This window comes from Bombus bifarius, unplaced genomic scaffold, assembly GCF_011952205.1.
Source record: "Bombus bifarius isolate JDL3187 unplaced genomic scaffold, Bbif_JDL3187 scf7180000008178, whole genome shotgun sequence".
Classification (NCBI taxonomy): domain Eukaryota; kingdom Metazoa; phylum Arthropoda; class Insecta; order Hymenoptera; family Apidae; genus Bombus; species Bombus bifarius.
In genome coordinates this window covers 686154-703504 of record NW_022884495.1, presented here as the reverse complement: position 1 = coordinate 703504, position 17351 = coordinate 686154, and the positions used below count along the sequence as shown (strand labels likewise).

General features: G+C 38.3%; 2 protein-coding genes across 8 annotated transcripts in view; both read left to right on the top strand.

Annotated features, from left to right (window-relative positions):
* Nucleotides 1-190: 190 nt before the first annotated feature.
* LOC117209620 (40S ribosomal protein S19-like) lies at nucleotides 191-1147 on the top strand. The gene is made up of 3 exons (XM_033451850.1): nucleotides 191-303; nucleotides 481-551; nucleotides 718-1147. The coding sequence occupies exons 2-3, from the start codon at nucleotides 481-483 to the stop codon at nucleotides 1109-1111; spliced, it is 465 nt and encodes a 154-aa protein (XP_033307741.1). The 5' UTR covers nucleotides 191-303; the 3' UTR covers nucleotides 1112-1147.
* A 552-nt stretch (nucleotides 1148-1699) lies between these two features.
* Nucleotides 1700-17351, top strand: part of LOC117209612 (arfGAP with SH3 domain, ANK repeat and PH domain-containing protein) — a 56046-nt gene continuing 40394 nt past the window's right edge. For 3 of the 7 annotated variants that reach the window (XM_033451835.1, XM_033451828.1, XM_033451825.1), the window contains exon 1: nucleotides 1700-2429. In XM_033451835.1, the coding sequence (XP_033307726.1) occupies nucleotides 2304-2429 (126 nt within the window). In that variant the 5' untranslated portion in view covers nucleotides 1700-2303. Of the gene's footprint in view, nucleotides 2430-10238; nucleotides 10477-10578; nucleotides 11085-16506; nucleotides 16560-17351 lie in introns of those variants that run through there. The other 4 variants (XM_033451827.1, XM_033451822.1, XM_033451823.1 and 1 more) reach the window with 3 other exon arrangements.

The window sequence follows — 17351 nt, the reverse complement described above, 5'->3', positions numbered from 1 at the left end:
ATTTTGTTATACCCTAACATAATCGAAGAAGTAGTAAAAAGTTCAAAATCTCGAAGATAAAATCTAAACCATATTCTTCAATTATGTATATTTTGATTATCGATCAAACAAATAGTCTACTATATTTTTATTAAGACGCGTTTCTATGTATCGAAATTTCATGGTCGTTTCCTGTTAGTGCTGCCACTTAATAATTTGCTTCTAGCACCATCTTTTTGCTACCCTCTTTCCGGTTGGCTTTCGGACAAAGGTGTCTACTTTATTCAATTTTCCACAACTCGCCATATTATTGTAGGAAGAAAGGTAGTATAAGTTATAATACAAAGTAATTAACGTACTTTATATAATATTTACATGTATATTTATATACATGACGTACTTCAATTGAGCTCTACAATATTGTTGTTACAATACACGTGTGGAGTAAACCTGTACAACATTTGCATTGTTGACAATTTTTTATCACGATGTTTGTTTCAGATGCCGTCTGTAACGCTTAAGGACGTTGACCAGCACAAATTCGTTAAGGCTTTCGCAGCCTTTTTGAAAAAGTAAGTAACTGTTTTTATATAGATGTAACTAACCTCAAAAATTTTCATGACATAGAAGCTTATTATAGATTAACAACAAAATATGTATATTTTATATTTTACATTTTCAAAATACGTATACCCGTAACTCTTTTAAGTATAACTATTGATTTGTTTAATATTTTAGAACTGGCAAAATGCGAGTGCCAGAATGGGTTGACATCGTAAAATCTGCACGCTTCAAGGAACTTGCTCCGTATGATCCAGATTGGTACTACATTAGATGCGCGGCTTTGGTTCGTCATATTTATATTCGTAGTCCAATTGGTGTTGGAGCAGTAACAAAAATCTTTGGAGGACGCAAACGCAACGGCACCCATCCCAGCCACTTCTGCCGATCTGCAGGTGGTGTTGCCCGTAAAGCTCTTCAAAGCTTGGAACAACTGAAACTCATTGAAAAAGCTCCACTGGGTGGACGTAAGCTTACCAGTCAAGGTCGTAGAGATTTAGATCGCATCGCTGCACAAGTGAAAGCAAAAAGCAAAAAACAACTTAAGCTACAAGAGACTCTTGTTCTTTAATTTTTCTGTTTCTATAATAAAAATGAAAAAATTGTATTTTGATAGCTATATTTGTGTCCAAACCTTATTTACTGTACTTTAAGTTAAGTCTCGGTAATTTTGAATAAGTTAAACATCGAATAATTAAAGTAAACTTTGATAAAAATGTGTAATTATATTTGACGCTTGATGCTACAATTTATTTTTGAATACTTGTACTCCTAATCGTCGTGTTTCTGTAAAGCTATAATGATCTATTCGTAGATCAGAAAAGGTAATTACAATAGTAAAACTTTAGGACATATGCCCAAGTATACATATATTCACATTTCTACAAATTATAAGATGTTTAGTGTTACTATACTTATGTCTCTAAAATAACATTGTTATAACAATATTAATGAACAATTACATATATTCTATATTATACATCTAACACGATACATCTTTGTAACATCACAAGTAATAAATCAAAGCTTCAAATTGGAACGGAATTAATTTGCCGAAAATTACAATAATGACGCAAGATGGTAGCACCAACGAATCCGAGCATAAGCGACCTTCTCCCTAACCTCAAGCTCGATGGTGAAGGTGCGAGCGTACGCAGCGCCGTCTCAGTGAAACTTAGACCGTGGATGAAAACGTTTCGGCACCGATCAGGTTGATTTTAGATCGAGTGACGAGTAGGTGTAAAGAGATTTTTCTGGGACGCAGCCGCGTACGCGCGTGAAAGTGTGTATGCAACGCGAGCCGCGCGAACCAAGAAAAGGTGCGAACTATGTTTCCTCGCAGTCAGTGCAGGAAACTCCGATCAAGCAAAATGTTAAAGAAATAATCGTGTCGCGCAAGTGTCTCTCGCTGGTAGAGAAGACAGACGACCGTGTGCTTGAATTTTCTTTCTCTCTTCTCCTCTATTCAACCCCCTTCCCTCTCCTTCTTCTCTTTGTGTCCTTCCCCCCTCCCGCGGGCGCTCCTCTCTGGGTCCGTTCGTCGCACCGGGACGACGTTTACCGTGCGTCACGGGAAACGGCATTGGGAGGAGACAGAAGGTGACAGCCCTCCCGCGGAATTTATGGTGCGCACCGGAGAAACGGTGAAGTGAGTGGTGTTGACGAGTGAAGTGAGTGTGTAACGGCACTAACAGTGCTAGACCGGTGACAAATTTCGGGGGCTCCCCATAATTTCGGCCAATATAGGTAGAAAGAGGGAAAAAATGCCGGGCCTAATCGCCGTAAGTGAGTTCGTCGAGGAGACGAGGGAGGATTACAATTCGCCTACGACATCCACCTTCGTCTCGCGGATGCCACAATGCAGACAGACAATCACATCCCTCGAGGAGGTAAATTTTCGCTTGCATACATACACGTTCCCTTCATTAACGCTAGAACTATCATAATAGACGAAATGTGCAATTTCGATTTGCTGCAGTTTTACAATCTTTCAGATTTAGAACTGACCTGTGGACTATTATGCATTTATGAGAAATTTAATGGTGCAAAAATACGAACACGGACAAATGCGTAAAATATCGAAAATATAATACTCGTTGTAATTCTTAGTGGCTACGACAATTCTCTACTAATAATTCTCCTTCTTTTTTAAACGATACTCATCAAAATATGAATTTCCGCATAAATATCCGCAGTGTATTTTGCAATAGTAGATTTTTCAGGATTTTTAATGATATATATCAGTTGGATCTCTTTGACACAGGTTTAATTATAGTCTAGTTATAGTTCTAGCGTTAAAGGAATTAAGGTACATTTTTTGTCGACCATCAAAACCTGTGTTGAAAACCATATATCCAACGTAACCTTACCGAGGTTTCTGATCAGTGCGGTGGTCGAGCGCGTGTTCTAATGCGTGGGCGTTCCACAATTACATACTTCATGGGTATGCCTTACCTATGATATCCACTAACACTATTGATGTAACGATTTTTCGATGCAACACGCATCGCATTAACCTCTTGCGAATGTCTTTCGATGCTGCACGCAACTTCTACCGTGCTCTCTCTTTCTAGCCTGCATCTCTCGCGCAGTTTCCACGTATCGATGATGTAAATGTCGCTTACGGTCGATTCGCGACTTCCAGTTCGGGTAATGCACGCAGACATGCCGTCATTGCTGTATTTCGTTAGCGTAAGTCTTCCTATAGAGGAAAATAATGATCCACGAGCAATTTTCAACGCCTGACACGGCCATCGATGAGTCGTTTTAGACCCAAGAATCAATTTTCTTTCATTTGTACAATTTTTCATGAGATCTCTGGCCTCAATTCGATCAGTCGTATTTCACTGATATTTTCATTGATATTTGTTTACTTATTTATTTAGAGTAACAGACGGCCATGTAATTGCCTGTTGCACGGCAAAAATTCTCCATAATAATTACTGGAATCAAAACTAAAGCTAAAAAGATAACGCAATAACGGAACAATACAAAACACGAGTTGTATGCTAGCAGATAAGATAGATTCACTTGTATATAATGGCGCGTATATATGTATATATAATCTACACACATAAAATTTGATTAGTTTTTATATAAATGTCAGAAAGATTTTGGAAGATTTCCTGTTTCTCTGTCGAAAATAAAAAGATTTCTACGTAACAATAAACATTCAAAATTACTATATATACATATATATTTAATTAAATAAATGTTACAATCGTAAGGCCTAAAGAGGCTCGTGGTAAGTATTTTAGCGCCGTGCGCCGTGTTAATGGCACTGGTGCACGCATTGAATCGCTCGAATTACCGGGATCCAGGAATGTTTATACGTATATTTACTCGGGCACCGTGTATACGGTCTGCTGATCGATGATAGTGTATTTTCGCAGTATTACGTGCTCTTACGAGCAAGGCGTTACATCTATGGCCGGACTTTGAGTCAGATTAATTAAGAGGATAACGCAAGGTGCGTCTACGAAACGTTGTGGAATAAAATAGAAACGTTTCGTTGGAAAAGAAGGCGTCCGGCGAACGCGATTCATGCAGATGCGGCTAATGGATCTTTTGTAACAACGAATAGTCGTAATATGGCAACCGTAATTATCGGCGAGGAATGTTATTGCCCGTGTCTTTCGTAATTTAACAGGCATCGTAATTCTTGCGGATAGTGCTGCTTGGCTGAAATAACGTGTATGTATATCGGTGGCCAAAGTAGTCGCGAGAACCGTTTCCAAGTTGCTCGAGGTCGTGAAAATTTTCACCGATGGCTGCTGCTCAAATCGAAGCGCCCATAGCGTCTGGTCGCACTAACCTTAACGACGAGCCATATTCTTTCGGCTATCCACCATGTTTGTTTACTTACTAGCTGCAACTTTTTTCATGAAACTTGATCAGTAATATTTTCGACGTTGTTCATAAAATGTCAGTATTATATATATATCGTTGCAAATCGCTTATTGCAACGCTTATTGTTACATTTACATTTGCAGGAAAATGTATGCATAACACGACAAACGAACAGCGCAAAACATTATTGCATTAATGTGTACTGAATACCTATTAACGCGATATCGATATTACATGAATTATTAAATATTAGACTTCGTATCAAGTATCGAGAATAATATTTAACTTTATTTAACTGTATATTAACAAAAATTGAAAAATTAATCAATCGGATGATATAAGGATGTACATCAATTTGGACGAGCAAATGAGATAACAATAAACGTACAATTTTAAATTAAACCGGTCGTTTGACCGGGTCTGGTAAGGTAGGTTAGTGTTGGGCGGATTTATAACAGATTGATTTATAAAGTATTTTCTATCGCTCTATAACTTTCCACAAATTTTTAATACGTTTAACAGGTTAGATACAGTGTACGCTTGTTTACAAACAAAGGAAGTTACATGTTACGAGCGAAAAATGTATTTTCTATCGGGCTACGACAGAATTTGTTTATGAAAGTGAACTGGCTCGATCTGTGCATACGTATCGCGTTTCCATTAGTTCACATGGCGTTTAATTACAATCGGTAAGGAGCGATAAGGCGAACGTTATCATTGCGACACCTCTCCTTTACATATTATCGAAACGTGGGCGTATTTTGTAACACACGTAGATAGGAAACTTGGCGCGGAAAGTGTGCCGTGCGGTCGGAAGTGGAATTTATGCATGGAATTACTAAACCGAAGTTTCTTTTCACAAAGGAACACTGGCTGAGGCTAGCGTTGATTTTAAAGTCGATAGCGCGGAATTCTCTCCGTCGATAAACACTTGTACGGAAATTATAACGATGCATTATGCAAAGTAACGTAATTATACGTTTATATGTATAACGCGATGCCAAGCTCGATTATAAATTCCCTTTTTAAATTATTTATCCGAATTAAAGAACGATAGAAGAAACGATCGCAGACGTATAGTCGTTTATATTAAAATTATAATTACATGTATACAGCATTTACATACAGCGTAATGGTATCCACGACTTTTCAACTGTTTCAAGGACACCGTGTTTATCTTTTCACGTAAACAACAGGGCAATATTAATTTCACGTCGTTCGATTCATCGACGCGATTGATTCACGGAACTCTGCAACAATGATAATGCAAATAGAATAAGTATTCTTCATGATGTATAATAATAGAGACAGGAATGATGGCATGGCTTCCAGTAATTTGGGGATCACTTACTCCAACCACTTTCTCGCACGCTACGATATTCGATATCGTAAAACTTTCGATGACCCGAATACGACAGTTATAAAATAATCAGAAGCTATTCGTAGAATTGTTTGTTCGTTGCTTCATAGTGAAATTTCTGGTGATAGTAGCAGTAATAGTAAGAGTAATAGTAGTAGTAGTAGTTTATTTCAGGATTTGGCGGAGAAATAGGAATTTGGTTGCAAAACTTGCAGAATGTAAAGTAGATGTTACACGCGATATTTCTGTCACCCCTTTCTCCTACGGCAAATTGTTTTTTTTTTTTTTTAATAAATATACGTTGACGTTATTTTTTTCTTTCTTTTGTAAATATACAGGGTGGTTGGTAACTGGTGGTACATGCGGAAAGGGGGGATTTTTTTTTTTTAATTTTTCCATCGAGACAACGATCTACAGCGAGATCCGTTATAACGCACCGCACGCGTACCGACCGAAAATTCAAAGTCGATTTTCTCGAAAACAAAGCCTCAAACGAAAAATGTTTATTCTATATTTTCGACTTCTTTTTTCGCGTAGAATCACCCCCTTCTCGCTTGTACCACCAGTTACCAACCACCCTGTATATATTACAAATATATTTTTTTAACAATTATATCTTTGACGAGCATAGTCTGTTTGGAGGTTTAGTTAGCAGAAAGAACGAAATGAAATCGTAGAGTAATAGATGCAGCTGAACATTATTATTTTTTCTATGTACGTTGTTCGTTCTACGAATATTCTTGAAATGAAACTTTTAATTTAATTCGTACCTAGTTTAATTTATGCACAAGCATAAAATGGAAGTTAATAGAAATACGTATCTATAAATAAAATTACGGACGATCAAATTATCGCAATATGTGGTACAATAGCACATTGTTATCGTGACAATAAATAATGCTCCCCCCTGACATTCATTTATTACAGTCAATAAATCAGCAACGAATACTATACTGTTTAGCGTAATCTGAGAGTCACGAGTGCATTTATTCAATCTATTCGTTTTCTTTATCTCGTGTAAAAATGTTATTTAAAAGTAGCTCTGTATAATAAGAAGTTATGGTGAAACAGTATAGAATAAAGTTACGCGTACTATTTTCAGTTAATATACCTACTTTGTACGCTGACAGCAGGTTCATTTTTTCATTTGTTATATTTCTAATTGAAATTGAATAAACAAAATCGAATATGTGTTCTAGTAAATATTTTGAAATTCATAAATTTCTTTAAGATACGCTATTACGAAGTTTTGCATATCGTAGCAATTAAATAAATTAATATTTATGTCGTTAGTATCTCGTCGAGTAGTTCATAGTAGCTTATCAGTGTTTGAAATTTTTGATCGATTTGTAACAATGAGACACGAGTGTTATTAAAATAAGGAATAAAAAATATATAATAAGAATAAATTAACGACTAAAAAATCACCTACCGAGGGATGCGATAGATTATCAATTCAAATTATTTATTATTCGAATTATCCGATTTCAGATATCGTCGTTTCAATTAATCGCGATAATCCTTTTATCGGTTGAGAAAAACCTTCTCCTTTTTTATCTAACTCGCAGTTTACTTAAGACATAATTTGGGAATAAAAATGCTTCCGAAGTAACACAAAAGGATTTCATTTTTAAGAATCAATTCCATTGCTTAATTCCATTTTATTCGTAGCTTAATTTTATTGATTCAAGAATAGAACCTCGCTACAGCTTTTTTTTTTCATCCGTAATTTTATAATTAAATTCTGTATAATTCTGTATAAATCAGCAAACGCTTGTACGTTTCTAAGCAAAGAATAGAATTAACGAGGCTGCTCGTTAGAATTAACGAAAGAGATGACAAGATATCTAAAAAATATTTCTTTCGAGATTTTCGCGTCTGTATTTTTGTCGATCGTGTTTTTAAATCATTTCTTCAGATTCATTTCTTACCGCGCCATCCAAAACGTATTTTATTACTATACAATTATACCGATCAGTTTGTCCGTGCCCAGTTTTCGACCCGAAGCACTGTAATCTGAGAAACTGTAATCATATTGGTGGTTTTCTCTGATAAGCAAAGCAAATTCCGGTCGTAGGAGATTATATTAAAACCTGTTAGTAGAATATTTACACAAGGGGAATGTATATGGAAAAAAGGGAGATAGGAAATATCCTACGACAAATATCGCGTTTCGTTATTAAGAAATACCAAAAAATGTTAGAAATATTAAAAATATCGTTACTATCTATATTGTAATATACTTCGATATACTTCACCGTATTAATTCTCGCAAACGTTAAAAATTGATTTTTCAATTTTTAATTTTGCTCAATGGCGAAGTACACCAGACCGGGTTAAAGCGTAATCTCGTCGAGTATATCGCGTGTGTTACTTCTGCCTCGGTCGAAAGTCGATATTCGGTGCACTCGTACCGCAACGGGTCACTTTTACGGTGCAATTCGACTTGCTGCTTTCTTGCAAATTATACTCAACCGCTTCCGTCTGCTTTGACGCGCCAGCAGCTTCCGGGTCAGTTCGTTTTTTTCTGCTTCTCCGTAACGATCCCAAGGACTTCCCGCAGGTTGCGTGCACTCGCCGGAGTTATCGCTTTTTTCTCAACCCAGTCCTTTCTTCTTTTTCTTCTTCTCTTTCTTCCTTATCTTTTTTCTTTTTTATCCTGTTTTTTTTTCAACGTGCTATTGGGAATAGATACAGTTCAAAGAGTAGAAAAATTCCCTTTCGATCGAAGCGACATAAATGTGTTCTGTTTCGAACTATTTAAAGATTGTCGAAGAAACGTGCAGGAACTCGAACGATACACCTCGTTCGCGACTTTTTTCGATCATATTACATTGTGCAATTGTATCAAATGTTCGATGACAAAACGGATATTTCAGCGGCGAATATTACGTCTCTGCAGCGCACTACTTCAACACTGTACGAATAGGTTCAATCTATTTAAACCTGTAAATCAAGCAACATTAGTAGGCCAATAAGAAGTGTTCATCGCTAAGCAAACATTAAATGGTCACCTTCAAGTGCTTTCAACGTATGCATGCTCCGATTGCCACAGCTTGAATCACGTATTACGCCTGTCTACCATAAAAAGTGATGATAACAAGATGATCTCACTAGCTGTAGTAGCCTGCTAATTGGAATAATCTCTTTTCAGGTAATTTCGCGAATCAACGAGAATATTGGAAAAGATCGAACAAAGAGACTCGATTCGAAAAGCTCGACGCGAAAGACGAGTAATTCTATTGCGTAGTGAAATTTCAATTTTGATCTACAGGGTGTTCCGTTTAACTCCGGAGATGGCGAAACATCTTACGAGAGATCGAGGTTACGAACGAATTATTCTTAAGCCTTTCTGTACAAGCAGAAATCCATTTCTTTCGTCTTTCTCGTATACTTAGGCACGCGTATACATTTGATAAGAGATAAATCGCGAAAATTAATCAGATACGTTTATCTCCATAGCTACTCGATCGAAGTTTTCCAAACCAAATGGAAAACGGTTGCTTTCGTCGCTGAAATTACACGAAATGAATTTTTATTCGACGTCGTTGGCCTCGACGATGCGTTTTTGTCTCTCACGATCGATGTCAGTCGAGCATCGGTACGTGTATCAGTTACGTTTCGTACAATGTCGAACGATCGGCCGATCATTGTACAGTCACTCGGCAACACAACACTGACCTTACCAGAACCGGTCAAACGACCGGTTTCAAAATTTAGTCTAAAATTGTACGTTCGTCGTTATCTCTTTCGTTCGTCCTTCGTGTAATCTATATGGATAAAAATTCGGCAATTGATTAATCGGATGATACGAGAATTAGCATAAAGTTAAGACGGATAAAAGAAATAACGACGAATGTGTTTTTTTTTTATTTAAAATTTCACATTCACAATTTGTCCAATTTGGACATTTGGTAGAATTTTTTATCTGTTTGATTATCATGTGGGTGGCTACCCCCAATGGGGCACCATCTTCGTGTCTGTTAAGATATATCCTTCGTGACGACGAATGTGTAGAGTTTTAAACTACATTTTAGAAGCGGTCACTCGATCCGGCTTGGTAAAGTTAGCGTTAAAAAGTAAACATCTAATTCTGGTAAACGCACGCCTATGCAAACAAAGATCGTAGCAGCCTTTAAGCTTCGCTACGATAAACAATAAAACATGTACACGTAGAGATTACGATCTTATAACAAATATAATCTGTTTTCTCATAAATGCGACCGACAGAAGGCTTGAAAAACGCTTCGTGTCATCGTTAGCTTTACTCCTCGAATCGTACTCCTCGTGTCTGACGATTTAAAAGTTGAACAGTCAGCCGGCACGGAACTCGCCTAACCCAGTATCGTCTTCGTTTACTCTTGACCCTGAGTGGGCCGTGTAAGTCACCCACTTTCCCGCTTTAGCGGCGCGACTTACGACACTGGCGCGCGCGCCATCAAAATTTACGTTCCGCCCGGCTATTTTCGATGCGACGCGACCGCAGTCTATTCTCGTTTGCGTCGAACGACGGAAGGAACGCCGCTCTTCCGTCCCTGTTTCGCGATCCTCCGTCGTTTTCTCCGGCCGCGCCGTTCCAGGAAAACTACGCACCCGCCGTTTTCCAGCCGCTCGATCTCGTAACCGCATGCCGCGGAACTCGGTCGTCCGTGACGAAAACTTCAACGCGATGACTTTCTTCGCGACGCGCGTTCTCAAACGTTGCGCCATCGACTTCCGCTTCCCAGGTAAACCGTGGATTCGATCGCGATCGCCAGGGAATTGTGTTTCAGCCGGGCGAGGAGGGAATTTTCATCGGTCGATTCGTGACTTTTTCTTCAAATTTACAGAGTTCGCGAGGTTCGCAGAGTAGCAACGGTGCGTCGTCCACGTCTTTCAGGAGGAAAGTTAGCACGCGCGTACAGTTTCCCTTTTAGAAGCTTTGCGACACGTTACGAGGCATTTTTAGGGCCGTTGCACGCTCGTGGCTACCACCAAGTCCTGAGTTTCTCGATCGCGCGATCTACGCACACGCGGGGTCGATTCGCGATTCTAGTTGCTTACCAGCAACAAGATCGGAAAATTCTCTTTACATTTTTCCGAGAGACGATCGGGAACGTTCGCCGATCGTGTAACGCTCTGCCTGTCGATTATGCGTTTCCAGATAGACGCGGGTATCTTAGAAAATTGCCAACAACGAGCTTAGAGAGAGAGTTGGTTTTCCACGACTCCGCGAAGAAATCGCGGACGTCGAGTCTTGGAATAAAATTCTGCTCGTACGCGGGAAGAAATGCGTTGTACAGTTTCTTCTTTATTGGACTGCGCGGCCAGGGGAATCGAGGACAAAGTTGTATTTGTAAGTGACCTGTTCTTCTTACTTAGGCTTTGTGCATGGAAATCTTCGTTATCACTGGCTGGCGATAGCATATATGCGTGTACGTGGTTGGAAAGTCACACAGTCGTGTACCTACGCTTTGTAAATTGCACAATCGTATTTCGATATTACACCGTTAGATCGCCATCGAGCGATTTATTTATAGCCATCGGTAGTTTCTGCTTCTCTCGTCGTCGTCTTACACGTTCAAAATTAATGTAACGCACGATGGCTGGCAAAAGTACTGCAACCTACTTGCCATAGGAAATTTTGCTGTCCGCGTTATTTTCGAATTTCATTAGCACCGTGGCCAGACACAGCGCTAGCGTAGCGATTGTCTTGCTTGAAGAAACCAACTTGGAAATTTGCGGATGTAGAAATTTACCAAATGTTCATACGTTTGCTAAAAAATTACTGTACAGCGCGTAATAGTAATATTTTGTCAATGCCACCTAATGACAAAATCCGTAATCACTTAGTTGCCAATATTATTAATAGATAATTGATCGTTTAAATTTACTTTGACGATGTCTGAGAAATATATATGTATATACACGTAGCTGTAGTTGCGTTAGAAATATGTTAAATTGTATTTACATGTGCAAAAGGAGAAAAAACCTAGTTAAAGATTTAACTCTGTTTTGTTAATTTTTAATTTCACAATTAGACGAATCTTTCGTGTAAAGTACGATGCGTTGTTCTCAATTACTTTGCTTAAATCGTTCGTTGGAACACCGATAACCACATTTGCAGATAAATTAAAATATAAGTTTGTCAAACATCGAAGCTTCGTGGTAGCTTCGGCATAGTAGGTAAGCTTGTGTCGGTTAAAAGAGAAAAAAAGACGCGTATTATGCAAGGTTTCTATTTCTTGGAAAGTTTAAATTGCAAATTCTATGATTCACTATGCACGAGTAGGCTGATACTCGTAAGCTAGCTATATTTAAACATTTTTTATTTATAGCCAGGCGTAGAACGTTGGAAAAAAGTCACATTGTATATCGCGTACATCTCAAGTTGGAATTTACATTTGCACTTTATTATTTTCGTAAGATACGAACGCGCGAAGTTGCATTTTTCAAAGTTGGTCACGTTTTTCTTTTTTTTTTTTTTTAAACGAGTAAACACGATAAATCTTTGAAGAATTAACTGTGTGTTTGTAAAAATGACGTTTCTACGTCTATGCGTTGATAAATGAAAATAAAATTTCGATCTAAGATACGGTAACATGTTTTTCCTCTAAAATCTGTCGAAGAAGATATTTCGAAGAAATAAATGTCTTTTTATCGCATCGCTCGTTCTACGTTTTATCGCCTTATACTTACGTAATATTCTGCAATTTGTTAGACTAACATTTTACAATATTTTTTTGCGTATTAATATTAGAAAAAAAGTATGTCGTATCTTGCGTCGTTATGGATCATTTAACACGATTATGCAATATCTTCCGAATGCCTGGTTGACGATAAGCGAATGTAAATAGCCTCCTTCAGCTTCTTTCCTACTGTATCGAAGACACTGGTACATATCGTAGGTTCCTTGAAACCGATAAGATTGCCAACTCAGCTTTACGATTCTTTATCTTATCCAGTAAACTGATACACTTATTTTAATATCTAACTTAATTAGCGTACACAATGTGTATACAGGGTGGTTGGTAACTGGTGGTACAAGCGGAAAGGGGGTGATTGTACGCGAAAAAAGGAGTCGAAAATATAGAATAACAATTTTTCGTTCGAGGCTTTGTTTTCGAGAAAATCGACTTTGAATTTGCGCTCGGTACGCCTGCACTTTATCGCGTCTCGTTATAACGCATCTCACTGTAGATCGTTGTCTCGATGGAAAAATTTAAAAATTAAAAAGAAATGTTTATTCTATATTTTCGACTTCTTTTTTCGCGTAGAATCACCCCCTTTCCGCTTGTACCGCCACTTACCAACCACCCTGTATATGTACATGCTTAACCTTTTGCACTGGAGGTCTTTTTCGGTGGGGCGTAGCAGCTACTCCGGATGATTTTATATAGAAGTTAACTCGCAAAAAAAATTATATTCTAATAATTTGTCTATATTTACACGTTTGGAAATATGATTTCGTAATATTAATTTCCGTATTTTTTTTATGATAATTTATAAACCATTCAGCAAGATGCGTTCTTCAATATAATTAATTTCAGTTTTCAACAGTTGAAAATCAAGTTCATCTTCGTTTCAGCTAATTTCACTTGCGAAGACCAGTTTTTAAGGGTTTCTAAACTATAATACCTTTGCCATGATCGTCGAATCCAAACTAAATTTGGAGACGTTGTCAGAACCATAGCTTCGAAGGCATATGGGATTAAATATTTGATCTCTATTTTAAAGTCTAACGCTTTACGCTTGCTAACAAAGAACGCAAACAACTAAGGAACCAATTTATCTACCAATATTGCACCCATCAATCGCAGATGTCGAAATCTAACGTAAACAGGGACTGTCGCTTCTCGCTCGCCACTGGAGTTGCAACTCGGAACGCCGTGGTGCCTGACAGTCGCCTCTCGAGTGCAAAGGGTTAATTAAGTTCAAATATATTACGCTAATAGTACTTTTACTAAGCCGATAGTACTATCACGTTAATAGTACCTTTTTCACGCGATTGCCAAACGAAAAATTCTGTATCGCGAGAGTGAAACGTAGAATCTATTTGGTTTGGCAACTAAGTGATTGCGGATTTTGTCAGTACCATCTAATGACAAAATCCGCAACCATTTAGTTACCAAGCCAATGTTTGACGAACGTTCCGTTGGAAAGCAACAAGAGCGCAACGCGGAGATACTTTTTCGTAGCCATCGTAAATGGACCTAAGGCGTATCGGAAATACGCTCTCTCGGCGTCGCGTAAAAACAGGAATTCAATTCCGTTGCCGGCTAACACGAGCTCCGGTTAAAAATAAGCTTTCCAGCTAAAGCAAACCCGCGGAATGTTAATTCCCTGCTTTCGATCGGATCCTGCAATTAGCTATCTAGCAGACCGGTGATTCCGTAAAACAGCAGAGTTCCGCATGCGTTTCATCACAAGCGTATTCTTACTTTAAATGCGGCTCGAAGCTCGCGAGTATTAGATCGATTTGAAAGTTCTGTCTATCTGGTAGTTTCGGTTTTCAAGGAAAGCAAATCGACTGTACTTTTATTCGTCGAGTCTACGATACAGTGTGCGTACGTGTCGGAGGTGCAGGGACAACGGGCCTTTCTTTTCGAATTTTGGCAAGATTCCCAATACTTTGGTCCAAACTATTCGTTTTAGCTGTACTTAAATAATAGAACCTAGAAGTAGTTGTCGCGATACGTTCTGATTATGTTTGCCCAAGGTTTGTGACAGTGGGCTTGGGGTCCAGGTGACACGACTGGTCGCCGAACGTAGCCACGGTCACAGGATGAACGTTTTACTTAACAGTAGTAGTACCAATATCGAGGGATACACGTTGTATTAACAAACGAGCCCCGGGGAAGGAGCTGTGACGACTCTACGCGGGTCTGCCTAGTAACGGCGCCTGGAATTTTGTCGATAACCCCTATCGATAGGCAATTGACAAGTGTGATCGTGTCAGTCTTTTATTCTTACGATCACCTTGGAGAGTTTACACACAACGTCTGGTCAATCAATCAGAAAGATACCGTGCGTCACAGCTAACGTCATTTTGAGTTTCAAAACATATTCAATTGTACCAAGAGTTATCCCGTTGACCGTGGATTCGTTTGAACCTAAGAACATCGTCTTTACTTTAAGGGTGTCTAATAATCACGTTAAATCGTTAAACCATGTTAAATCAACGCTTGTACATATAATTGAAAATATAAACGTCATTGAACGACAACGATGGCTTGTCCTAATGAAGATACGCAACGCACCCCTAGAACTAGTGCCAACCAATCAAAGATATTTTTATCTTGCCTATTTATTTATTTTCCATTCTGTAAGAGTCTCTTAGTTTTTGTCGTTAGAACATTTCTATCGATCTCTCCGTTTTTTTTTAAAAAAAAAAAGAAATCGATTCGTCGAGTGAAATTTTTGCCAAGTAATTTCTAGATTTTTTGCTAAATTGCCAAGTATTTCCATTTATATTTTGCTACTTCGTTGCGTATGTCATCGAGTCACAGATATTTGGCAATTTATTTCTTCCGTTTAGTTTCTTCAAGTAATTCTTCAATTTTTAGACGTTAGACGTTAGATTTCTATCGTTTTCCGCGTATCTCGTTCATAGAAAGAAAATCGCGGAAATTACGAGAATGTACACGATTTGATCAAATATCTCGATTTGCTGGAGAATTTGTAACGCGTTGCAACAGCAACATCGTGTTTCTAATATTACATGCGTTGTCCATGTTTTATGAACTTCCCTTCCGCGTTAAAAATAAACGTTTATTTTTTTTTTTTCAAAGGGTTCAGGAATATTTTCACCGCTATTTCCACAATTTATAACATCCCCCTTAGCCTATTCATGACAAGACACCTACCCCATTCGTCTAACCTTTTACTTCGAAGCTCGTCGAACTATTTGTTCCAACGAATCACTTCGAATTTCCAAATTGATGCAAAAACTTGCTTTAAAAAAAAATTGTATTTATATGTAATAAAAAGATCCGTCTCTTAGCAATCTTTTGAGTAATTTTTTAACAATTGTTACTCGTCTAAAGTAACAAAATAGCATCATTATTTATTATATTCGTTCGGTAGTAAAATACAGAATAAAATTTATAAACAGAACTTTCCAATTAATCTAATATACATATACAGGGTGGTTGATGGTACAAGCGGAAAGGGGATGATTCTACGCGAAAAAAGAAGTCGAAAATATACAATAAACAATTATTTTTTCTTTTTTAAATTTTTCCACAGAGACAACGATCTACAGTGAGATGCGTTATAACGAGACGCGATAAAGTGCACGCGTACCGACCGAAAATTCAAAGTCGATTTTCTCGAAAACAAAGCCTCGAACGAAAAATTTTTATTCTATATTTTCGATTTCTTTTTTCGCGTAGAATCACCCCCTTTCCGCTTGTACCACTAGTTACCAACCACCCTGTATATAAAACTAAATAAACACTAAAAAAATTATTAAGCAAAGAAGGATAAAGTAACAAATTCGAACAACTAAAATTTCAAGAAGAAAAGTATCCGGCAAAACGTTTAACGTTTTTCTTTTATTGTTTTTTCTTTTTTTTTTTTGTATTCGCCGATCTTTACGCTCGTAACCGCGGCGAAAAGAGTTTTGTTCACCCGATAGGAATACGCTTCGTATCGGTTCCGGACTCGACGAAGATCCGCGCGAGCGAACGAGCGAGCGAGCGAACGATTTCGAGCGGAAACGCGGCTCGGACTTTCCACAAGATTTTCACTCGAGTGCGGCGTATCGATTGAAATAGTTGCAGGAAGCATGTTGCGTGTGCTTACCCTCAAAGACGGTAGAGGAATGCCGGTAAGCTAATTCCATCGACATGAATTCAAGCAGCATGTCACGTATTGGATTTTGCGTAACCGGTCGTTTACATGTTGCCGACACATTAACACGCTCCAGATAATTTTTTGATAATTGTTCAACCGGCTCGAGGGGTTCTTTGATACCGCGGATTCTTTCCTCGATCGTCTTCTTTTCCTCGATTTTATATTTACGCGCTGTCTATATATAACGATCGTTACGTATAAATATTTCGTTGATCATCATCGTCATCGTCATCGTTGTCGTCGTCGTCTTCGTCGTTGTTGTTGTCGTCGTCGTCGTTGATCGTTGTCGTCGCATTACATCCTTCTTAAGGTACGTACAGTGTGCTGCGTGTAATTACGGACGAGGAAAAACACATTTTCCGCCTCGTTTCTTCGATATTTCCGGAGAAATCACCGATCGTGCCAACGTAGATACGTTGAACGAAATTATTTTTGCAAAGGGTAGATTTAATTGCTGCCCCTCGTAATTGAGACGGAAGATAAAAGGACGATTTTTCAGCGAGACGATGCTTCGATTCGTACAGCCGCCAGAACGAAAAATATTGATTCGAAGATTTCGGAATAGAATTACTATCACGACCAGTATCGTGCCCTCGTGTCCGGAGCCGATCGAGAGAACCGGCGGCCGATTCTAGCGAGGAAAATTTACGATCGAGAGAAACCATCTATAGGAAATGTCGTTGGACTTGAAAGAAAAGAATAAAATCCGCGTGGGGCGAATATTCGAAAGGGAACTTTGGATAAGTTGGTGGTCAGCTTACACACA

Coding starts and splice junctions, on each gene's coding strand:
- LOC117209620 (XM_033451850.1), top strand. CDS start 481: ATGCCGTCTGTAACGCTTAAGGACGTTGACCAGCACAAATTCGTTAAG. Junction 552..717: donor TTCGCAGCCTTTTTGAAAAA/GTAAGTAACTGT, acceptor TTAATATTTTAG/AACTGGCAAAATGCGAGTGC.